Here is a 25,197-nt window from a genome sequence, read left to right as displayed (position 1 = left end):
TTTTAGAATAAAATGACTGTCAAATCCGCTAAAATTATGGAAGTAACAGCTAATCGTATCGTCAGTTCGAGTATTTAAATTACACGACACATGAGCAGCACACAAAAACTTTCCATTTTCATGTGCATGATGGCGTACCTTTGTGTCTGTTTCGGTAAAAACTTCATCGCAAAGGCCGCACTTATCAGCGTTTTGAAATTCGCGTTGCTGACGATCACTTAAATGCTCCATCGGAATTTCACATTTTATATCTGCACTCAATAAATCGCCCAGTTCGATTATTTCCTTGAGAAATTTCTCCATGATCTTTTCATTGATATTACTCGATCTATAGAGTACTGGGCCGTACGCGATATCTCCATTCACATCAATTACAACGAAACAATACCCGCATGGAATATGACGTGCCGTTTTCTTGGTGTAACTTCTGGTAATAGGTACATCCTCAGATTCATTACCATCCATATTCACAACAAATGTTTCCAAATCGGCGTAAATTGTATACTTTTTCTTCAAAGTCGAACCGAGTTTTTTAAATTTGATTGTCTCACCACGTTTTGGGTATGAAGTTCTCTGAGACTGGAACTTTGAACAAAGCTCTAGATGTCTCATCAAATTTGCTTTCCCATCCCGGTTTACTCTTTTGTCTGATGTAAATCTGTGAAAACAGAAATTACAAACAGCTATTTGACGATTATTTTTCGAAAGGTGAGAAAGAAGACGCGACAATCCGTTTTTCCCATTCGCGGTGTTAATTAAACAAAAATGAGTTTTTCCTGCATCGCCTTTCAACATTAAAGATTAATTTGGTATTTACGCGTACAGAATATGCTTGTTCGATAGGGGAAAAACTTTTTGTTGTCATACGCGATAACATGAATTGCAATGTCTGTATTGAGAATTTCAAATTTCTTTATGTCGCGATCGGTGGTTGGGAAATTAACTCCGCGAGTGTTCAGCCTGTGAGCAAATTTGCTCAAATACTTCACCGTTAATGTCTGTTATTCGGTTTCTGGTGAAAATAGGCTAGAACACTCCACAGAAAACACTTTTTATCAGAAAGATTTTTGATATTGATAACACATTTCTTATTGTTGATGAACTGGGGTGTTTGAATATAACTGCTTGTGTATATTGGATTATATCTAATCACATTTACATCAAGCGAGTCGATCTTCTTCAACACCCACCCACTCCCAAATCGAACAAAGTTATCGAATGAACTTAAAATTTTCCTAACTGCTAACATAAATTGTTCATTCAATTCGTCATAACTCTCCAAGACATTCATGCCTATGGCCGAGTAGCTATGAAGATTCACAATGGATGAAACAGCTTCGGATTCCTCTGATTCTAAAACTACCATCTTATACAATAATACATTTAATACTAAAAACCATTTAACATTTCCTTCGAAACGTGCAGCGTGTTCTCTTATTATCTCGAAAACACGAGCTTTCGAGTTTTGAAGCACATTTTCAATGTCAGGTGCTACGTTTTCGAAGGAAATGCGATGGCGAATTGCTCGCGAACTCACGCCTCCAACTCTGTGTTCTCTGCTATGCTCCATCTCTGCTACTAGCGGGTTACTGAAAACAAACAAAGAATATATTACTATGGCACAGAATTAGATATAAAAACAAGTAAACATTAATCTAAAAATCAGTTGTGATTTAACAAGCTGCAAGTACAGTGCAAAAAATGCTATCACAGGATCAGATTTTCATGCACGAACGATTGAGGTTATTAACATTTGATAATCGTTGGAAATTAGAATCGAGTCTGTTGTCACCTCAAAATATGGCTAAACAGGGTTTTAAATTTGTGCGAGCACCTGACGTTGTTCAATGCGTGTTTTGTTCAGTATATTTAGAAAATTGGTTGCCAACAGACGATCCTAGTAAGGAACATGAACGATGTAGTCCAAATTGTGGATGGCGCAAAGAAGATAATATTTCATGTGAAGAGGAGAATTTCGATAATAATATTCTACGGCAATATGAAGAACGAGTTTTAACTTTCCATCGTCCAGAACCATTCAAGCTCTCGGTATTTATTAATAGAGCAGACTATTTTGCAATAAATGGATACTTTTTGCATGAGAAATCATATCTGCAATGTGTATATTGCAAATATATTATTGAAAATCCTTATGAAAAAGTGATACATGTTCCATTTTGTATATATAAAAAGATGAGCTATAATGGAAAAGAAACGACAAATGATGAAAAAGAAGATGCTGTGGGAAAACAAGCTGGATATTGTACAATATGCACTCTGTTGTAATCGAGATATTAGTGATTCCTAAGTGCATTGTAGTAGTAGTATCAGGAAAGAAGTAACTTCTGAAAAATCATGATTAGAAAAATAAAGAATTGTATCATACTTACATGCAATGAATGATGTGCTGTACTGTCTCTCTCTCTCTCTGCTTACACTAGTTCTTCATACGTCTTTCCTCCTCGAAGAATGGAGTGATTATGCACTCTCGAACTCTGTGAAATCAACGAACATAATGAAAATCACAATAATATTGAGAAGAAATTTAGCAAGTCAACATGTGATGTTAATTATGAAAATTAATGAGGAGATTACATTCGAAATATTGTTATTCGAGATATGTGGAAGTGAGAATTCGAGTGCATTGTGAGAATTTGATATTTTTTCTCTGAATGCAACTTGCTGTACGTGTAAGAATGCATTTGTATGTCAAGGATGTGACAAGCGGGAAAATGCACTATCTCTCACTCATCCTAAAACAGAGAGAGAGAGAAACGAATGAGTATATAAGCGGCGGTCATTGGATTTGCCAGCTTCATTCGACCACTAGTCACGTTTCACACATATCCTCGCTATCATCATCATGGAGTCCACACGTGAGCAGTACATCCTTCCGGATACACCTCCTCAACAAGAACCATCATTCCCATCTTACTGGGCAGCGCAAGCTGCGCGGAAGAAGAAGATTCCTTCTACCAGTGCTGCTCCCCCTGCTGCTGTCGCTGTCGCATCCGACCCCGAGGAGTCGCCCCTGAAGAGACGTGGAGTCTTCGTGGAGAGAGGGATGAGCAGCGATGAGCTCATTATACCAGACACACCACCACCATCTCATCTAGGATGGGCACCGAAGCGAGTGCCGCTAACAACAATTACCACCAACAGGCAGCAGGGGAAGAGAAAACTGCAATTTCTGGAGGAAGAGGAAGAAACCAACTTCGTACCCTCAAAGGTTAGTTATTTCAAATATTATTAACATGTAATGTGAACAGATAATTTTAAATCTTTATATGTTGTCATCCAAAAGCTTGCTAGTATCTGATAAATTTCTTACTGAGAAAAACTAATTTCCAATGTTCACATTACATGTACTCACATTGGAGTTATTGATGAATCTGATTTGAAAGACAATTTCTTGATAACGAATATAGGAACTTAATTCAACTTTAGAGTTCAGTTGAGATGTATATTCGACTACATGAATATGATGATTACATTGATATATTCATTTGAATTGAGCATAAATTGTTTTATGAAATCAAGAAATATAATTATTTGAAGTGATTAGGTTGAATGCATGCTACTATCTAATAAGTGAGAAAAACTAATTTCCAATAGATGTCTTTGTACAATGCACAATGTGATATTAAATGATTAGAGTTCAGTTAAGATGTGTATAATTTTATTTTTGAACTGATCAAGCTTACTAGTAGTTCAGTCAAAAATTGAATAAGATGAATATTTTGATTTCATTATTATGATGCTTACATATTATTTGCTATAATATTGAAGTGATGTGTTAAGAAAATTACTGATTTAGTTGATAGTTATATTGTGATATTAAATGATTAGTGTTCAGTTAAGATGTGTATAATGATCACTTTTTGAAATTGAACTGATCAACCTTACTAGTAGTTCAGTCAAAAAATTGAATAAGATGAATATTTTGATTTCATTATTATGATGCTTACATATTATTTGCTATAATATTGAAGTGATGTGTTAAGAAAATTACTGATTTAGTTGATAGTTATATTGTGATATTGAATGATTAGAGTTCAGTTAAGATGTGTATAATGAATACTTTTTGAAATTGAACTGATCAACCTTACTAGTAGTTCAGTCAAAAATTGAATAAGATGAATATTTTGATTTCATTATTATGATGCTTACATATTATTTGCTATAATATTGAAGTGATGTGTTAAGAAAATTACTGATTCAGTTGATAGTTATTTGTTGCAATGAAAGAGTTTGCTTATTAATTTGATTCACTATTGGATTCTGCAAGAAATATTATTTCAATAACTGATATTACTCACTTTGTGTAGAGAATGTCTTGTCAATCCGATGATATCAAGTTGAGATTATGACAATAATCTGTTGATCACAAGTAGTTGATAATCTGAAACAAATTATAATAAAGTTACTAATCATAGATTTTCATTTAACAGAAACGTATGTTTGAGAACACCTCCATGGCTCCGCTACTGGAGGAGGCAGCCGCGCGGGATGATGATGATGATGATGAGGACTTCATCACACTCATCAATAAACCATCACCAGAACCGTGGGTACCTCTCCGCGAGCTGGCGGAGGATGTTCCACATGCTATAATCTCAGTGCGGGAGGAAACGAACCATCATGGCAGACGAATTATTTTGAAAATTAATATCGCTTCTACGAAGAAAATCTCTGAGGTATACCTGCCTCAGAGATTTTCTTCAATAATTTCACCTTGTAAAGTTGTTAAATTTAATTCTAACTGTAAAAATTTAGGAATAGTAGTGAAGCATATAACCGCTACATGGAGCGACATTAAGATTGTTAAAATTTAACAATCTTATTCTCATAGCATGTAGCGGTTATATGCTTCACAAGTAGTATATAATGAAAATATTGTAGTGTTTGATAATAAATTGTAGTATTGTTTTTAAAAAATTGTTCTTAATTCTCACCTGTCAAAGAAGATGTAGAATAGTACACTGTTCATGCAAGAATAGATCCTCTTGTAACTGAACACTCGATGACTGTAGAATAGTTCATGCAAGAATAGTAATGCTCTTGTATAGTCATTGAGTGTTCAGTTACAAGAGAAGCTATTTTATAGTTGCTGCTGCGCGCGCATGCGCATGCACCACATGCCAGTCTTGACCTTGTTGCGAGATTCTCCTCCATCTGTTTGTGCTATACACTCACTATAGATATAGCAATCTATTTTTATCAGTATGCTTACAACACTTGAATGGAGAAGTTGTGCAATGAAGATAATCGTATGGAGAGTTTTATTTGTTCTTCTCTCTATAATATGTTGTGTGAATATGCTATTACTTTTTCATATTGCTTTGAAAAAATATGATTCAATGCAAAATGATAGTAAGAGAATATTGGAATCTATACAAAATGTACGAAATAAGATTAGGGATTTGGAAACACCTCAATTGATGCAGGAATCACTGCTAGTAAGAAATCATACATTATCTTATATCAAATCATGTGTCAATTCATCAGATGCTTCTCTCGATGTTAGTCTAAGACATTGGTATAGATTTATGATTGATGAACGTTCAATTCTTTGCAATTTCTACAAAACTTACAACATACTTAACAAGTGTGTTAATAAGACACATCATGATGATAGAAAATTGTATTCCCTATTGATTAAAACATACCAACTTACATTACAAGTCTCTAACTCTCTAGAGAGCGAACTATGATCTTTTACATCTTTTATTGGCAATGTCATATAAGCATTTCCAGAGATCATTAGAATTATTAACAATAGCTAATGATTCATCATTATTTGAACAACCATAATGGAAATGACCGGTTTCTAATGCATCCAATAATTCAAAAATTTCAGATAGAATTGGAAAGTGAAGATTTTCTGTTTTTGTTAATGCAAGATCACTCACCTCATCACCCGTTGAAAATTTAATATTCTTTGCAATTAGATCAAATTCATTGAATGAAATTGTCATCAAGAGACGAGATAGTTTCTTGAACTTTGAAAAGCTATAACAATCAACCATATTTTTCAGTTGAGTGTATGTACAGGTGAAACGTGATAAGAAACTACTTGTATCTGCACACTTATAGCATTGAGCTTCAACGCATGTGAGATCTTTTCAGCTCAACTAACAAAGCAATACTGAAGGATTAAACTTAGACATTGTAGGTACAATGAAAACAATCGAGTATACACTAGAAATTATTTACACAATTCACTACAATTGTTCATCACTTCCTCTTCAATTTTTATTAGTTTACTAACAGACAGTTTATGAGGTCTGTAATAGCATAGATAATCATTTATATCGTTCAAATTCACTGTGTTTAAGAAAATGTCTTTTAGTTGTTTCACCAAATGATGATTTTCATGAGTTGAATGTTTAATTGCAATTTCACAGGCATCATACCAATCAATACACTGTTCTAACCTCATTTCCAATTCACTATCAGCTTGCATCCACTTGCACGGGTCCATGATGAGCAAATGAAGAAACTATACATATGTCGGTACTAATATAGAGAAATTAAACGGTTCCTGTGCCTTCCCTCCAATGCAACATACACGAGCAGTATAATATTTCAATGCTTGCTTACAATAAAAACATTGAATTTCTTGTCCGTTATAGAAAAAGTCATATCTTGCAAAGTTTTTCTTTTCTGTATTTGAATAGAATTGACATTTTTTCATGCTAAGCATTCTATTGTTTTCACACATGAAATTTGGAGATGAGTCCATATTTTTCATTATCAAAGTATTGTAATGAACCGCTGCGAAGAGGGCACATCGGCCGTGCGGATTGCGATGATGAATTTCACAGGCATTATAACACCAAGAACTTGTAAAGTAGTTGAAATTTGGTTTCTCAATTTCATCCCGTAAACAACATACGTTTTTGTGTAACCTTCTAAGAAACTTAGCTTTCTCTGTACCTTTTGTGTAGATTTTATCATATCCTTCAAGATAAGATATCAATAATTCGTCTGTATAAATAAAATTACCATCTTCCCAGCGTATTTTGTGATAATTGTTCTCAGCCCATGTTACTTGCTTACGCAATTTAGCATTCAATTCCGACTTTGCAAATGGCGACTTGAAATGTAACACAACAAAGCTATTTAGCTGATCTACGATTCCGATTTCTTTCACGATAATTTGATTAGAAGTTCCCTTGAACCAATGCATGTCGACTGTTGCAAATTTTTTACAGGAGGATTCCTCCTCTTGTGCTGTTTTGTCCTCCTCCTTTGTCCTCCTTTCTCCTCCTCCTTCTCCTCCTCCTCCTCCTCCTCCTCCTCCTCCTCCATTCTCCTCCTGTGGTTTAGGTGTACTACATCTTGAGTGATAGTAGAAGAAGTCTTGTTCGGTGTCAAGATCACACTGCGTGTCAAGATCACACTGCGTGTCAATAGATTGTGTTTTCTTCTCAGAATTATAAGACATTATAGGTGTACTACATCTTGAGTCATAGTAGATGCTGTCTTCTTTATCAAGATCGTACTGTATCCCGATAGAGCGTGTTTTCCTCTCAGAATTAGAAGACATTCTAGATGTTAACCGATCAAAGCTAAAACCTCAAATGAGTAAAATTTGAAAAATGCAATACTTATATAGCTTGTGCTCTATCGAGAAATTACTGAACTTCCTTCACCATGGAAGTAAGGGGAGTGTACTCCATGATATGATCACTGATTAAAATGCAATAAGCGGAAGTATTTGGAGGTACAGCTTCCTTAAATTCCATATCTATTCTAATATCTGTGGAGGATTTCAAATGAGAAGATTGATGTGAACAGTCAATTACAATCAGGGGTGTTTTAGTACAAAATGTGTCAAAATCAATCTCTGTTCCAAGCTCAGTATTGATACTATGGTTATAGTACGCCGAGGGAAAATCCAAAAACATACGGTACATCAATTCTTGTTTACCAAGCAGGTTTTCATAAGGAAAATAGTCAGAGTTCAAGTAGACCTTTGCATTTTGAAGATTACAACTATCAAATTCCGAGATTGATTTATTAATTTTATTCTTACGATCTGTTTGAAACGCTAAAACAACATACTTTGGTGTGTCGAGATGGGATGCGGTTTTTACTGCCCAAGAATGAACAGTGCTATTTTGTAAATTTGGTAATTCTGAAATCTCCCAATGACGAAAGCTCAGCTTCAGCGGTGTATCAGCATCAAGCAATCTCAAAAATTTCAATCTCACATGATCTTCTAAAGTAATATAGGGAATTCTCCATTGAAGCTTCGTTATTTTTATATTAACGTTTGTTGCTTCTGTAGACTCAATGCAATTGAGATCTGTTGGCGATCTTAATAATACAAGTTCTTGTTTCAAGTTTAAAATTATTCTTTGAAAGTCTTCAAAAAATGGTAAAACTAATTTAAGAGGTACACAGAATGTAAACTTATTATCTTTCAGTGTATATCCTGCTCTGTCAAACCCGGCCAAGTGATATGTGTTCTTATCAAACATATTTTTCACTAGTATAGCTTTAATTGTTGATGTTAATCCAATTAGTCTTGATTTAGAAATTTGTTGTCCAGCCAATTCATATCGAATTTCATCAAAGAGATTTCCAATGAGGTTACTGGATAATATATACTTAGCTTCTACCCAAGTAGCACACTTTGTTGGCCAACAGTAGGTTTTTGGTTGGCAGTGTTGGCAAGAGAAGGGAGATGGTTAGTTGGCAGTCCCTACCATAATCCACGTTGGGCCACTGGCTACTTTGGTTGGTTCTCCCACCTTAGAAATTGGCACCATGAGAGCTGTTGGCCCTCATGTCACTTTGGTTGGTTCACCCTACAGTAAAAATGGAACCATAAGAAACATTGGCCCTCATGTCACTGTAGTTGGCTGACCCAACTTTTTTCTTTTTAAAAGTATTAATCCTGATAATCATTAAAGGACTTGAAAACAAATATAAAAATTTAATTTTACGCAACTTTTGTTCAGTACAATTTTCCCGTCAGGTGCACCATTTAGGAGATATTAGCGGTTTGCACTATTTCCTTTAGGACTTTGAAATAATTTTCAAGTAAATATTTATTTCGCGTGAAATCACTTTATGATCACTTTATAATATGTATAATTGAATTGTAAGCAATATTTGTTCAGTACGATTTTCCCGTCAGATGCACCATTTAGGAGATATTAGCGGTTTTTGCGCTATTTCCTTTTAGGACTCTGAAATAATTTTCAAGTAAATATTTATTTGGCGTAAAATCACTTTATGATCACTTCATAATATGTAAAATTAAATTCTAAGCAATATTTGCTCAGTAAGATTTTTCCGTCAAATGCACCGTTCACGAGTTATAGACGTGTTATGATAGATTGTTGGCCGTAATATAACTTTGGTTGGCTAGCCCAACAATCATTTTTTTTTCTTTTCATCGATTTTTATTTCAAAAGTCATTGAAGGACTTGAAAACTAATCAAAAGTTCAAAAAGAGTTTTGTTATAAAACGTCAATTAGTGAGTGAAAATGAAGAGACAAAATTTATAAAAATTGTATTTTTATAAAATGAAAAAAATTGATACTACTATCTAATAATACTATGTGAAATTAGTCTTATCATAGAAAATTGTAACATAATAACAATAAATAGTCGAGTTATTGCATTTCTAAGTTGAAAACATTCTCCATTCTGTCAAAGTCTATCTTTCCTTTTGAAATTCAAATAGCTGAAGCTTTCAGATTTTGATTTTTGTTTTGAAAGTCATACATTATTTTGGTGAACATGAACTTGGATTTCAAAATAATTATTTTTTAATGTGGAATGTGATAGATTGTCATGTAGCTTCACTATATTATGCTTTTAATATGAAAATTATTTAAAAAACACAGAATCTGTCAACTGATGCATTCAAATATCGCGCAGAACTGTATTCACGCATGCGCACGGAGCAATATATCGATATTAGTGAAATATCGATATATCTACTACGCCATCATTGACGCCATTCCATTTTTATCCTGTTGTACTTTGTGTTGTGATGAGAAGCGAACAAATATAACCGTGTATGGTTTCGTCTTTGCTGCAAAGTTTGCTGCAAGATAAGGTAAAGTTACAAATATCTATTTCAATTCATATTTGATAGATTGAATAATTATAATTATTACTTATTCCCCCTTTAATTTATAGTCTACTTTTACAGCTTATCTTTATGAGAGCATCCCTAAAAACGTTTCCTCGTGGTAGGCTATATAGCTTTTATTATTTATTTTAACTTTTTTCTTGTGATAAAATTTTAAATATATGCTCCCTGTTTCTTATTTTACACCTTGTAAATCATTTCCTATTATTTCCAGCCTACATTAATTTCGTATAGGCCTAATAATGTACTTCATTATCTTATAGATGCAAATAGGCTAGACTACAATAGAACTTTATTGTTATCAATCACAGTTAAATAACTGAACTAGTACCTAATTAATATTCCATCTTTCATATAATAGGCTAATATAATCTCAAAAATTGACTGCGTTTTAGTAGTTTACCACAAGCATTAAAAAAAATAACTCAACTCACTCGTATCACAATATGTTGAAGATATAAATTTCTTTAGCCTAATCTTTATTGACTAAGCTCAAGACATTTTTCCATTTCATACAAGTGTCCGCACAATACCTGGCTCAGAGCCCAAAGTAAAATCTTTCTAAATGCAAACTTGAAATAGAGCCTATGCTAGGTTAGGATAAATATGCTGTTAGTTTTATTTATTTTGAACTTTCCTTTTTCAGATTTCTATTGATTATTAACTTGAAAAATCGTCTTTGCTGCAAAGTTTGCTGCAAGATAAGGTAAAGTTACAAATATCTATTTCAATTCATATTTGATAGATTGAACAATTATAATTATTACTTATTCCCCCTTTAATTTATAGTCTACTTTTACAGCTTATCTTTATAAAAACGTTTCCTCGTGGTAGGCTATATAGCTTTTATTATTTATTTTAACTTTTTTCTTGTGATAAAATTTTAAATATATGCTCCCTGTTTCTTATTTTACACCTTGTAAATCATTTCCTATTATTTCCAGCCTACATTAATTTCGTATAGGCCTAATAATGTACTTCATTATCTTATAGATGCAAATAGCCTACAATAGAACTTTATTGTTATCAATCACAGTTAAATAACTGAACTAGTACCTAATTAATATTCCATCTTTCATATAATAGGCTAATATAATCTCAAAAATTGACTGCGTTTTAGTAGTTTACCACAAGCATTCCAGCAAAACTTTACTTAATATATGCATAACCTTACTTATAGGCTAGGCTAGTTCGTTTTTGCATTTTTGTTCAAGTAGGCGCGTGTTACTGGTATGGTATTCTTTGCTTTCTGACAAGAAAATCATAAAATAAATGCAGCAGTCACTTTTATTGCTCATTAAAAAAAATAACTCAACTCACTCGTATCACAATAATATTGTGATATATCTTCAACATATTATGTTGAAGATATAAATTTTTTTAGCCTAATCTTTATTGACTAAGCTCAAGACATTTTTCCATTTCATACAAGTGGCCGCACAATACCTGGCTCAGAGCCCAAAGTAAAATCTTTCTAAATGCAAACTTGAAATAGAGCCTATGCTAGGTTAGGATAAATATGCTGTTAGTTTTATTTATTTTTAACTTTTCTTTTTCAGATTTCTATTGATTATTAACTTGAAAAATCGTCTTTGCTGCAAGATAAGGTAAAGTTACAAATATTTATTTCAATTCATATTTGATAGATTGAACAATTATAATTATTACTTATTCCCCCTTTAATTTATAGTCTACTTTTACAGCTTATCTTTATAAAAACGTTTCCTCGTGGTAGGCTATAGCTTTTATTATTTATTTTAACTTTTTTCTTGTGATAAAATTTTAAATATATGCTCCCTGTTTCTTATTTTACACCTTGTAAATCATTTCCTATTATTTCCAGCCTACATTAATTTCGTATAGGCCTAATAATGTACTTCATTATCTTATAGATGCAAATAGCCTACAATAGAACTTTATTGTTATCAATCACAGTTAAATAACTGAACTAGTACCTAATTAATATTCCATCTTTCATATAATAGGCTAATATAATCTCAAAAATTGACTGCGTTTTAGTAGTTTACTACAAGTATTAAAAAAAATAACTCAACTCACTCGTATCACAATATGTTGAAGATATAAATTTCTTTAGCCTAATCTTTATTGACTAAGCTCAAGACATTTTTCCATTTCATACAAGTGTCCGCACAATACCTGGCTCAGAGCCCAAAGTAAAATCTTTCTAAATGCAAACTTGAAATAGAGCCTATGCTAGGTTAGGATAAATATGCTGTTAGTTTTATTTATTTTGAACTTTCCTTTTTCAGATTTCTATTGATTATTAACTTGAAAAATGTATGCTGTGATAGAGTTTGGGGGCAGTGAGGAGAACCAGACAGCCGTAGTGAGGGAGGAATGGCTAACACCAGCTAAGAAAGAGGTTTTCTGGCCACCCTTCAAAGTTTCTACACAATTCCATAAGGCTTTGGTTGAAGGCGCAACACCTGACGAAAAAAAGTGGACATTATTTCCGGTCAGGCGATGCCTATACATTTGTGGTGAGTAAATGATATTGCATGTAATTGAAATTTGAATACTGCTGTTCACTGATTTTTAATTGAGACACTGTACTTTACTGCCATTTAATGAAACTTCTCTATTAGACAAAAAAATGTTCTTGAACGGTTGCAAATTAACATAATAAATTTTGTCATGCTTAATTTAGGCCTAAATTAAATAACTAATTTGTGTAGTTTTAAACGAGACAGTGTAAAGCTGTATGTGGTGTATGCGTGCTCAAAGAGAATTGCTTTACAATACCTGCTTTATGTGCTTTATAGCATTGTAATTTCACTGTATAATTTATTGATAGAGGAATTAATTGAGTAGAGAATTGCTAATTATTAGATATAGATTGTCATTGACAATCAGATAAATGATTGATTGAGAAAACTTTCATTTTTGTGTCAAAACATTACCTTTAGGTAGTTAACCTTAGAAAACCCCTGGAACCGCTGCTTTCTCACTAATTTTTAAAAACAGAAAACTCAGTACCCTTTTTTTAAAAAATTATTTTTATTTGCAGACATGTTTCGGAGCATGAGCCCATTTTCAATCATAATACATTAGTAGTACATTAATAATATATTGTCATTGATTACAGATGATCTACTGAAGGCTCGTGAGAAAGAGAAATTGGCGGAGAAGGAGTCTGACATACAAACGGATGGTGATGAATTACTTGATGGGAGAAGAAAGAGACGAAAAACTAGCAAGAAACTATTCATCAGCAGTGATGATTCATCTGACGACTCCTGCAAAAGAGCAAAAAAAAATCTTTCCTACAAAAACAAATGTCAGTATTACCCCCGTCCGCCTTCACCACCAACAAATCAGCTACGGGAAGACTGTTCTTCACAATCATTAGTTTCCACACCAAAGTCATTAACTGCAACACTGACACCGACAGACTCTTCAATTGAAAAAACTGTCACTGAATCTGGTAAGTGTATTTTTATTATGGTCTGTTCATCAAAGCAAGTCAGTGCATGTATAGAAAGTATGTGTGCGTGAATTGGAAAACAGCTGGATGACCTAGTCAAAGGCATTTATAACTAAATTTCTTTCTCAACCCGTACCAGCTGTAGGCCTATAACTTACGCGATTAATATTATTGCAAACGCTGAAATGTGAATATGCTGTCATGCAATACACTCACAAAAGACACACACACAAGCTCACTCAGCTGTTCCATTCACTGACTTGTTTCAGTGAACAGTGTATAGTGCAATTTCACTCTAGCTACTATAATCTACAGGGTGTTTCAGGAGTAATGTGCCAAACTTCTCAGGCTGATTCCTGACATCGAGTAGTGAAAAATGTTCCACAGGACATACCCCCAGAAATGCATTGTTACCGAGAGAAAACATGGGCGGAAGATTGTACATTTGTCATCAGATCTATATATGTTTTTTATTTTTCAGAAGCTTTATGGAGACACCAAAATAATTGAATCTTATATAAAATTAGCCGAGAAATAATTCAATGGAACCAAGTAGAAGTTTGTAACTTCAATGGTTATTGAGATAATTGGCAAATATACTGACAAGATAACTTTCCATTTAGGCTATATATTTATTATTAGTTTTCAAATGGAGTTCATGCACAGGCCATGATATACAGAGTGTCCCAAAAAATAGTAACACCCTGATTGTAACTTGGTAATTAATTATTGGAAATATTATGAAAAGCTTGTTAGAAATGTTTATGAACAGCTGATCTTTGATTTTCTGTAAACAGCAATTTACCAAACGACACATATGATTGAACTGTTGTCGATTACATACTACTATGACAAAAATAATATTACTTTTGTATGTTACGGTATGTGTTTTATTTGTGGAATTACCGAGATTATGATTGATTGAATCTTTCAGGATTTGCTGTTGTTGCAAGAAAACTTGCAAAACTTGAAAGTGAAGTATTGTCTTTGAGACAGTATTTGGAAGAGTATCTCCCAAAAATCGTCTGTAATGCCGCTGGGACTGAAAATTCGTCAATGATTCCAGATTCCATGCCAACACTACCATGTTTGTCGCATGAGGATGTACTGAAACTTGAAGAGTGGATTTCAGTGGAAGGAAACGAACAAATATTTGTAAGTAGATTATTGTATTGAAAACCAACTAATGTGTACAACAAGTTATACAGGGTGTTTCAGTACTCCCTACCAATATTCTGGGGCAGTATTAATCTGGGCCACTTCAGTAATATTTCAATGAAAGTAGGGGCCGCACACATAAATTCATGAAAATTTGGGCTTTTGAAGATAGTTGTCTGTAAGGCCGTTTTGAAATTGATTTATTTTTCTCCACTAGAATCTCCACTGACGCTGGCGTTCTCAGTCTGCTAGTTAAATCTTCTAGTTAAATTTTAACCGTGGGGTTAAGTGAGTAAGGAGAGATTATAGTAACAAAGATTAGCAGCTGGAATTGGGGAAATCGATATTTCCATAAAAGCTGCCATTGTTATTATTATTCATCATGAATTTATTTGGAAATAATATTTAATATTTTTAAAATTATTTTTGATAATCATTTCAATACATATTTTCTCTTTACTGATGAATTTGAGAAGTTTCAGGTTGTCACGACTGAATTTCAGTGGCACTGCAACTAATGCGAATTCTAAATAATGGCATTGCTGGATTGCCCGGGAATTTTAAAATCTGTTCATGAATATTTGGAAGATAATTATTTTGGAGTGTACTTATTGCATAAAATGTTTCTATAATATTTACCCCACCTTTTTTCAAACAGGTCAAGTTCTTGGCACGAATAGGTGGGAAGAAGTTGGATCACGTTGTAAGAAGAATTCTGGAAAGAGTTATCAGCAACAACCTTGCAAATGATTACAACTGGACTGGAAAAAAACAGAAAATAGCCTTGAGAGAATTCAAATTCATCGATGTAATTGTCTGTAAGTATAGTAGACTATAATATGTAGATTTTTTTCAAATGGGATTTTTTTATCAAATGGGAGGGTGAGTAGTGGTGTCACCTCTACCCACCTCCCGTTTGATAAATCAGTTGCAAGCGTTTATCACAGACTACACTTCCAGTTGAACTTCTTTTTAAATCAAACTTCTCTGATCACCTTCAGCTGCACTTGCTTGTCATAACCGTGCACATAAGAAACAATACATTTGATCTTATTAGAGGTGACTTGCACTTACACCTCCTTGACATAATCGTACCCTTAGGCGGAACCCAGCTTTTTCGATCAGTGATGTCTCCAGTTAGTTAGATATCTCTACTCCATTTGCTAATCTCTTAGACAACGTAATCAAAACCGAAAAAATAACACGTCACAGCGTAGGTGAGTTGAATGTATATTTCTTCGTTTCTCACTTACAGCTGTCGGTGCTTAACTATTCTTCCCAAAACATAAATATGTTCATCTTTTGTTTTGGTTGTCTCAGTAATTAGCAAATAGAGTATAGCTCTATGTTTTACAACGGCTCTCATCATTAACAGACAACGGTTTCGATCTGTTTTTCTCCATATCTCTGTGTTTTTTCATCCAAGATCATACTTTAAACATAATATTATGGTATTATGAAACACCTTTCCCATTTCTTCAGGCAGCTGGTTCTTAAAAGATCAATTTTTGTTTTCAGGCGCAGTACAGAACAACAAGTGTACTTCCAGTGCTACAGATGAAGAAATTCAGACAATAATAAGAAATTGGTTTCGATTTTCCAAAGACCGTGATGGAGGTCAAGAAAAAAGAAGAATGGCTCCACCACCTAATCACATGTAACCATAAGTACCGTACCAAATATGACTACCTATTACTTGGTGTATTTAGTATCTTGATCTTTTAAAAATGATTCCAGTCAGGTGGAGTAGTGGCATCAGTATTTTGGTAACATGCATTATTTATAACATACTATATTTTTATGCATATGAATTTTAAAAGTTGATAACTACTAGATAATTCAATGTTTTTTTATTACTATTAAAATGAATGTCAACAAGAGTCTTAGAACACAACAACGGTTTTGCAAGAAACGCGAAGAAGCAATTGTTCATGAGTTGAAAGAATCTATTTATTCAGAATTGTCAACGCAACCTGAGCCCTCATCTGGAGATGACCATTTCAGTGCTACTACAAATAGCGGTTTTTTTCCTTCCCAGACTGGTCTGTCAGTTGATGACTGGAATGATTTTGGAAAAGATTATGATTCTAACACCTCAATCACTAGTGCATCCTCTGTTGAGGACAACAAAAACCACTGCCCTTCTATTTTGGATTTGTTAAGAAAGTTGGTATTATGGTCAATACAATACAACATACCTAACTCTGCAACTACAGCTTTGTTGCACATTTTGAATCCTTTCTTGCCTGGTCTGCCTCTTGATGCTAGATCTCTGTTAAGCACACCTCGAAGCTGTGGAGTTGAGTCATGTGGAGATGGAAAATTCAAATACTTTGGTATTAAGAGTCACTTACTTGAAAAAATTCCAAATTTTATTCCATCTTACCACCCAATAATGGAACCTGTTGCAAAAGATTTTCTTGAGCAGGGTACAAGCTTAATAACTGTATCAATTAATGTTGATGGACTCCCCATCTCATCCAGCTCAACCAAGTCTTTTTGGCCTATTCTAGGCGTGGTTGATCAAAATATTGAACGCCAACCTTTTTTAATTGGTATTTACTGTGGAGATTCAAAACCAGTTTCTTCTAATACTTTTCTCTTAAGTTTGTAAAACTCGGTTTATCTATTGAACTAAATTATGACTTTGGATATAAATATTCAACACAGTTATTTTTACTGTTGTGTGAAAATCAAGTTTCGGATGTGACATTTCTCAAGTGAATTTTGATAGTGGCAACTGCATGTTGTCATTTCTTTAAGAATTTTATTACTTATGCTTAAGAATATTATTGAAATTTCTTGATGGAGATTTTTCTTTTTCTCTACTATTGTAATAAGAGTAGCCTATAGGTTAATTTGTTTGATACTGTACTTACGATTATTACTACTATTTTATTATAACGGTAGCCTACTTACAATGTTTTAGTAATAGGTACAAAAAATGAGTACACTGCTCTGATAGTGTATCAAACCAAACTTGGGAAGATAAACGTAGTGTGGAAAGTCAAGTTTTGGATATAGCATTTTTCAAGTGAATTTTGATAGTGGCAAATTTGAAATAACTCTTCTGGCTCTGCTTAATGAATGCATACCTCATCTATGATCTTTCTTAAGTCCTTTCTACACGGAGCCTTCTGATACAGAAGAATAATACGACAATTTGATACAGAGTCAGATGATTGCTGCAAAAAGGAAGCTTCTTCGAAACAAAACATTTGCATGATGCAACAGACTCAATTATTTAATTTGAAATTGGTCAGCTGATATATCTGAGAATTTATTATTCCATCTAAAACATTTTTGGGATATATCAGCTGACAAACTTCAAATAAAATAATTGAATCTGTTGCATCCTGCAGAAAATGTTTTGTGTCAAAGAAGCTTCCTTTTTGCAGCAATCATCCGACTCTGTATCAAATTGTTGTATCATTCTTCCATATCAAAAGGCTCTGTGTAGAAAGGGCATTGGAAACTTGAAGATAATGTTGACGTTTCTTTAAGAAATAATTTTATTACTTAAGCATATGAGTATTATTGAAATTTCTTTATGGAGATTTTTCTTTTTCTCTACTATTGTATTAAGAATATACTAGGTTGATTAATTTGTTCGATACTTATACTGTACTTATGATTATTACTATTATTTTATTATTAGCCTATATGGTACTTACAATATCTTAGTACATAATAGAATGTGATTTTCTTTTATTTTATCATATGGTACTTTGTTCTGGTTTTCTTTCTGAAAACTCTAACAATAGAATTTGATTTGTCTAATACAAGAAGTGAGTTCACTTTATGAATTTCATTACTTATTGTGTGAGACTTACACATGTGAATATTATTTAAATCTCTTACATATACTGATAGTATGTGTAATAAGTCTAACACATGAATATTATTGAAATTTCTTTATGGAGATTTTTCTTTTCCCTACTATTGTATTAAGAATATAGGTTGATTAATTTGTTTGATACTTATACTGTACTTATGATTATCACTATTATTTTATTATTAGCCTATAAGACTGTGTTTTGTAATAATTTTACAATATACAGGATTTTTCATGTAGTTTATATTTGTTTCCTTTATTTCACACTACAGAGTATAATTACAGTGTGCTTATTTGATGTCTCAATTTTGATTACTTAGCTTCTTTGAATGCACCATACTTTTTCCATAATTTGGCTTTTTCAAACAAATGGCCACACTGTGATTATACTGTCTCTGAATTCTACACTATTCATATAAACAAGCCTCTTTGTTACATTTAGTTCATGTTCTATATTACTATATTACTGCTAGTGCTTCTTCAAAACAAAACCAACTTTTTGAAAAGTTTCAAACTATTTATTTTTGCTCCAGTTGACAAAACCCTAGCTGTTATAGCTTTTATAGAGAAAAATAACTATAATAAACAATATATCTATCAAATGCTACCTGCTGCCATGTATGCAACAGCTGTTTCCCTTTTCATTGAAACCCATAACAATAGAATGGTGTACCTACCAAATTTCACAGTTTTCAGCTACAAAAACTGTGATATTTGGTAGGAAAACCATTCTATAATTATGGGTTTCAATAGGAGGGAAACTGCTGTTGCACTATGGTTGGCATTTGGTAGGGAAACCATTGAATTGAAGTTGGCATTGAGTAGGGGAATTATTGTACCATTGGAGGCTTTAGGTAGGGGAACTGTTGTATTGAAGTTGGCATTGGGTAGGGAAACAGTTGATTTGGTAGGGGAACTGTTGGGCAATGGGTGGCAAAGTTGGCATTGGTAGGGAAACAGTTGATTTGGTAGGGGAACTGTTGATTTGGTAGGGGAACTGTTATGAGCTGTTGGGTAATGAGTGGCAATAGGTTGGGAAACAGTTGAGTTTTGTACAATGGCCCCACAGAGCGCCAACCGCCATCTCTAACGGTTGACCAACTGTTTTGACCCACGCTTTGCCAACGTTGGCCCATCAAATTGTGCTACTTGGGTATCAGAGCATCCCCAGCCTTCACAGCTGGTTTTGTACACTTCACCACCCCCTCAATAAATATAAATGATTTGCATGGAAGGCTGTACTGATCCATAGAAGCCACATGGATGCGAGCTTCATCTGAGGGTTTAATTTCTTGTCCCGAATATACTGTATGAGTATGGAACTGAAATTTAGTAATATCATTATAGAACTCGAGTTGAGATTCAACATCGAGAATTTCACTAATTGCTGCGCCGTACATGACGCCAATCTACTATAAATCCCAACTTTTCCAATATTCTTGCGCTTTTCGCCGATATAGCACGTAGCTTTTTAGGTGTAGACTCTATCACGTTCGAGTCTCTAATGAGCTTCTGTGAGCAAATGCTAGTGCAAGGTTTGAAAACGAGGAATCCCATTTCAAGTTCCTTGTTTTTCACGAATGTGAAGTCTAATTGTAATTATATCTCCTCGGAAATCAATAAACGATCCTTCTTGATCGGTTACCTTTACATTAATGCTTTGAATTCTATGTGTGTTTAAAGGCATATAGATTATCGGATTAGGCGTTTCATTTATCAAATACCCGCTAGGTACTCTAGGTGAGAACTCGTATATAATATGTTTCTGTTTGCCATCGGAGTAACTCCCACAGGCTATATTGCACTCAACTACAATGGAGTTAATATTTGTTATGCTAACTAAATGCTGAGAATAATACCATTTATTCGGTTGTAATATAACATTATCAAAACCAAGCATTTTTCCTATTGAAGTAGATGATGTAAAGTCAATAGGCTTATCAGAACGAATTTTGAGCTTCATAGTATTCGTGTTAGCTCTTATATTAAGTTTCTTTTCGTCACTATTCAATTTACTCTTTAAAGCTAATATAATGTCATCAACTTCATATGCACCCGTATCAAGATCAATTAATTTATCACCATATTTGAAGCTAGAATTTTTACCTTTTATAACATTTGCAATGCTATTGTAAGTACAGAAATTAATCAATCCAATTTCCCATTCTTTATTTTTATCCAAATCAAGAATTTCTTGTAAATGTTCATAGAGATCACTTGATCTAGATCGTAATGTAATAACAACCATCTTATATGTTTTTGGTACAAATACTGGATTACAACTGGTTCGCAAAAAACAAGAGCATAAGGTGTCCACTTATATTTGTATGTAATGGTTGCATGTGCTCAACATTGTAAAAAATATTTACACCTGTTTCTTTTTTCCAATATTTATTCAATTCATAAGGTGGTTGTAAATTACCAATTGGATCAAAATAGTAAACATTTGATCCTCGTTTCTTATAACCAACCCAGTGTGTACCATGTCCGGATTGAGTGTCTAAATTAACAATACAATTCTCATTTTTTAGAATTTTATTAGGTAATGTATCTATCATGTATACACCTTGTAGGGGAATTTGTAATAATTTACACCATTTTATTAGATCGTGATTGGACAATTCACCATTGATATTCATTTTTTCACCTTCTTCGTCGTTCTACATTTTTTAACTCTTTTTTTCTTTGGGAATAAACTTACACCATATGGTGAGGAGGAGGATGTGGGGTTGGGCCCAATCAAAATACGACCACCACTCGAGATTGGAGGGTACGGTTTCAAATAGTAACCTCTACCTGCAATATGCTGTTTAACTGAGCAATAGCTTTTTTCCTTATCGAGCTGCTATGAGTTTTCCCAACACTTGTGCTCTTCTTCTTCTTCTTCTTCTTCTTTCTCAATCCACCGCCAAACGCTGCTTTAGCTTTCATCACGTTTGTTACAAGATAACTAAGTGCTCTTTCACTTAGAGATGATTTTGGATTCTTGAATATTTTCCATGCTGTGTTTGCAAGAGCTCTGTCTGCAATCGCTCGCGACTTATTATCACTATTTTGAGTGTATGCTATATCATGTACCTTACAGGCCCTATCTAATGAATTTATACCTTCATCCCCCCTCTTTAACCTTTCATTAACCTTGGTGCCAGGGCCACACCACTGGTAGCCCCCCGGGAGGTAAATTTCAGGTGATGCGTTTATTAATTTATTTATAATAGTTGATGTAATGTCCCCAGCAGTACCCGCTATACCTTTGACAATTTTGCTAGCCGAACTCAAGATTCCTTTACCTCGTTTCCTAGAAGATAACTTTCTTCTACATACCATTTTTCATTACCTTTCAACTCAATAGTTGAACATCGACTGAGGTTAATTAATCAAACACTTAACCTCAATCAAGAGACAAAGAAATTGTCTCACTATGTGCTTTATATATTACTACAAAGTTGGTATGTTTTAATCGATAGGGAATACAATTTTCTATCATCATGATGTGTCTTATTGACACACTTGTTAAGTATGTTGTAAGTTTTGTAGAAATTGCAAAGAATTGAACGTTCATCAATCATAAATCTATACCAATGTCTTAGACTAACATCGAGAGAAGCATCTGATGAATTGACACATGATTTGATATAAGATAATGTATGATTTCTTACTAACAGTGATTCCTGCATCAATTGAGGTGTTTCCAAATCCCTAATCTTATTTCGTACATTTTGTATAGATTCCAATATTCTCTTACTATCATTTTGCATTGAATCATATTTTTTCAAAGCAATATGGAAAAGTAATAGCATATTCACACAACATATTATAAAGAGAAGAACAAATAAAACTCTCCATACGATTACCTTCATTGCACAACTTCTCCATTCAACTGTTGTAAGCATACTGATGAAAATAGATTGCTATACCTATAGTGGGTGTATAGCACAAACAGATGGAGGAGAATCTCGCAACAAGGTCAAGACTGGCATGCACGTGCGCGCGCAGCAGCAACTATAAAATAGCTTCTCTTGTGAGCGGACACTCATTGACTGTACAAGAGCATTACTTTTCTACATTCATTGAGTGTTCAGTTACAAGAGGATCTATTCTTGCGTGAACAGTGTACTATTCTACATCTTCTTTGACAGGTGAGAATTAAGAACAATTTTTTAAAAACAATACTACAATTTATTATCAAACACTACAATATTTACATTATATACTACTTGTGAAGCATATAACCACTACATGCTATGAGAATAAGATTGTTAAATTTTAACAATCTTAATGTCGCTCCATGTAGCGGTTATATGCTTCACTACTATTCCTAAATTTTTACAGTTAGAATTAAATTTAACAACTTTACAAGGTGAAATTATTGAAGAAAATCTCTGAGGCAGGTATACCTCAGAGATTTTCTTCGTAGATGCAATATTAATTTTCAAAATAATTCGTCTACCATGATGGTTCGTTTCCTCCCGCACTGAGATTATAGCATGTGGAACATCCTCCGCCAGCTCGCAGAGAGGTACCCACGGTTTTGGTGATGGTTTATTGATGAGTGTGATGAAGTCCTCATCATCATCATCCCGCGTGGCTGCCTCCTCCAGTAGCGGAGCCATGGAGGTGTTCTCAGACATATGTTTCTGTTAAATGAAAATCTATGATTAGTAACTTTATTATAATTTGTTTCAGATTATCAACTACTTGTGATCAACAGATTATTGTCATAATCTCAACTTGATATCATCAGATTGACAAGACATTCTCTACTTGTGATCAACAGATTATTGTCATAATCTCAACTTGATATCATCAGATTGACAAGACATTCTCTACTTGTGATCAACAGATTATTGTCATAATCTCAACTTGATATCATCGGATTGACAAGACATTCTCTACACAAAGTGAGTAATATCAGTTATTGAAATAATATTTTTTGCAGAATCCAATAGTGAATCAAATAATTAAGCAAACTCTTTCATTGCAACAAATAACTATCAACTGAATCAGTAATTTTCTTAACACATCACTTCAATATTATAGCAAATAATATGTAAGCATCATAATAATGGAATCAAAATATTCATCTTATTCAATTTTTTGACTGAACTACTAGTAAGGTTGATCAGTTCAAAAAGTATTCATTATACACATCTTAACTGAACTCTAATCATTTAATATCACAATATAACTATCAACTAAATCAGTAATTTTCTTAACACATCACTTCAATATTATAGCAAATAATATGTAAGCATCATAATAATGAAATCAAAATATTCATCTTATTCAATTTTTTGACTGAACTACTAGTAAGCTTGATCAGTTCAAAAATAAAATTATACACATCTCAACTGAACTCTAATCATTTAATATCACATTGTGCATTGTACAAAGAAATCTATTGGAAATTAGTTTTTTCTCACTTATTAGATAGTAGCATGCATTCAACCTAATCACTTCAAATAATTATATTTCTTGATTTCATAAAACAATTTATGCTCAATTCAAATGAATATATCATATTCATGTAGTCGAATATACATCTTAACTGAACTCTAAAGTTGAATTAAGTTCCTATATTTGTTATCAAGAAATTGTCTTTCAAATCAGATTCATCAATAACTCCAATGTGAGTACATGTAATGTGAACATTGGAAATTAGTTTTTCTCAGTAAGAAATTTATCAGATACTAGCAAGCTTTTGGATGACAACATATAAAGATTTAAAATTATCTGTTCACATTACATGTTAATAATATTTGAAATAACTAACCTTTGAGGGTACGAAATTGGTTTCCTCCTCCTCCAGAAATTGCAGTTTTCTCTTCCCCTGCTGCCTGTTGGTGGTAATTGTTGTTAGCGGCACTCGCTTCGGTGCCCATCCTAGATGAGATGGTGGTGTGTCTGGTATAATGAGCTCATCGCTGCTCATCCCTCTCTCCACGAAGACTCCACGTCTCTTCAGGGGCGACTCCTCGGGGTCGGATGCGACAGCAGCAGGGGGAGCAGCACTGGTAGAAGGAATCTTCTTCTTCCGCGCAGCTTGCGCTGCCCAGTAAGATGGGAATGATGGTTCTTGTTGAGGAGGTGTATCCGGAAGGATGTACTGCTCACGTGTGGACTCCATGATGATGATGATAGCGAGGATATGTGTGAAACGTGACTAGTGGTCGAATGAAGCTGGCAAATCCAATGACCGCCTCATTCGTTCCTCTCTCTCTCTGTTTTAGGATGAGTGAGAGATAGTGCATTTTCCCGCTTGTCACATCCTTGACATACAAATGCATTCTTACACGTACAGCAAGTTGCATTCAGAGAAAAAATATCAAATTCTCACAATGCACTCGAATTCTCACTTCCACATATCTCGAATAACAATATTTCGAATGTAATCTCCTCATTAATTTTCATAATTAACATCACATGTTGACTTGCTAAATTTCTTCTCAATATTATTGTGATTTTCATTATGTTCGTTGATTTCACAGTGTTCGAGAGTGCATAATCACTCCATTCTTCGAGGAGGAAAGAAGTATGAAGAACTAGTGTAAGCAGAGAGAGAGAGAGAGACAGTACAGCACATCATTCATTACATGTAAGTATGATACAATTCTTTATTTTTCTAATCATGATTTTTCAGA

General features: G+C 33.7%; 1 protein-coding gene across 5 annotated transcripts; it reads left to right on the top strand.

The window, feature by feature from the left end:
- The first annotated feature begins 8,633 nt into the window (after positions 1-8,633).
- On the top strand, positions 8,634-17,894 carry LOC111054549. 5 transcript variants are annotated; one of them, XM_039442773.1, is made up of 8 exons: positions 8,634-10,082; positions 11,678-11,725; positions 12,389-12,619; positions 13,225-13,563; positions 14,498-14,718; positions 15,380-15,539; positions 16,240-16,417; positions 16,539-17,894. In XM_039442773.1, the coding sequence occupies exons 3-7, from the start codon at positions 12,415-12,417 to the stop codon at positions 16,380-16,382; spliced, it is 1,068 nt and encodes a 355-aa protein (XP_039298707.1). In that variant the 5' UTR covers positions 8,634-10,082; positions 11,678-11,725; positions 12,389-12,414; the 3' UTR covers positions 16,383-16,417; positions 16,539-17,894. The 5 variants fall into 5 exon arrangements, with proteins under 5 accessions (XP_039298707.1, XP_039298703.1, XP_039298705.1 ...); XM_039442769.1 differs by having other exon boundaries at positions 16,240-17,894; XM_039442770.1 differs by lacking the exon at positions 8,634-10,082 and adding an exon at positions 10,792-10,824 and having other exon boundaries at positions 16,240-17,894.
- Positions 17,895-25,197: the final 7,303 nt, after the last annotated feature.

This window comes from Nilaparvata lugens, chromosome X, assembly GCF_014356525.2.
Source record: "Nilaparvata lugens isolate BPH chromosome X, ASM1435652v1, whole genome shotgun sequence".
In the NCBI taxonomy this organism is placed as follows: Eukaryota; Metazoa; Arthropoda; class Insecta; order Hemiptera; family Delphacidae; genus Nilaparvata; species Nilaparvata lugens.
This window is presented reverse-complemented; position numbering and strand designations above follow the sequence as displayed.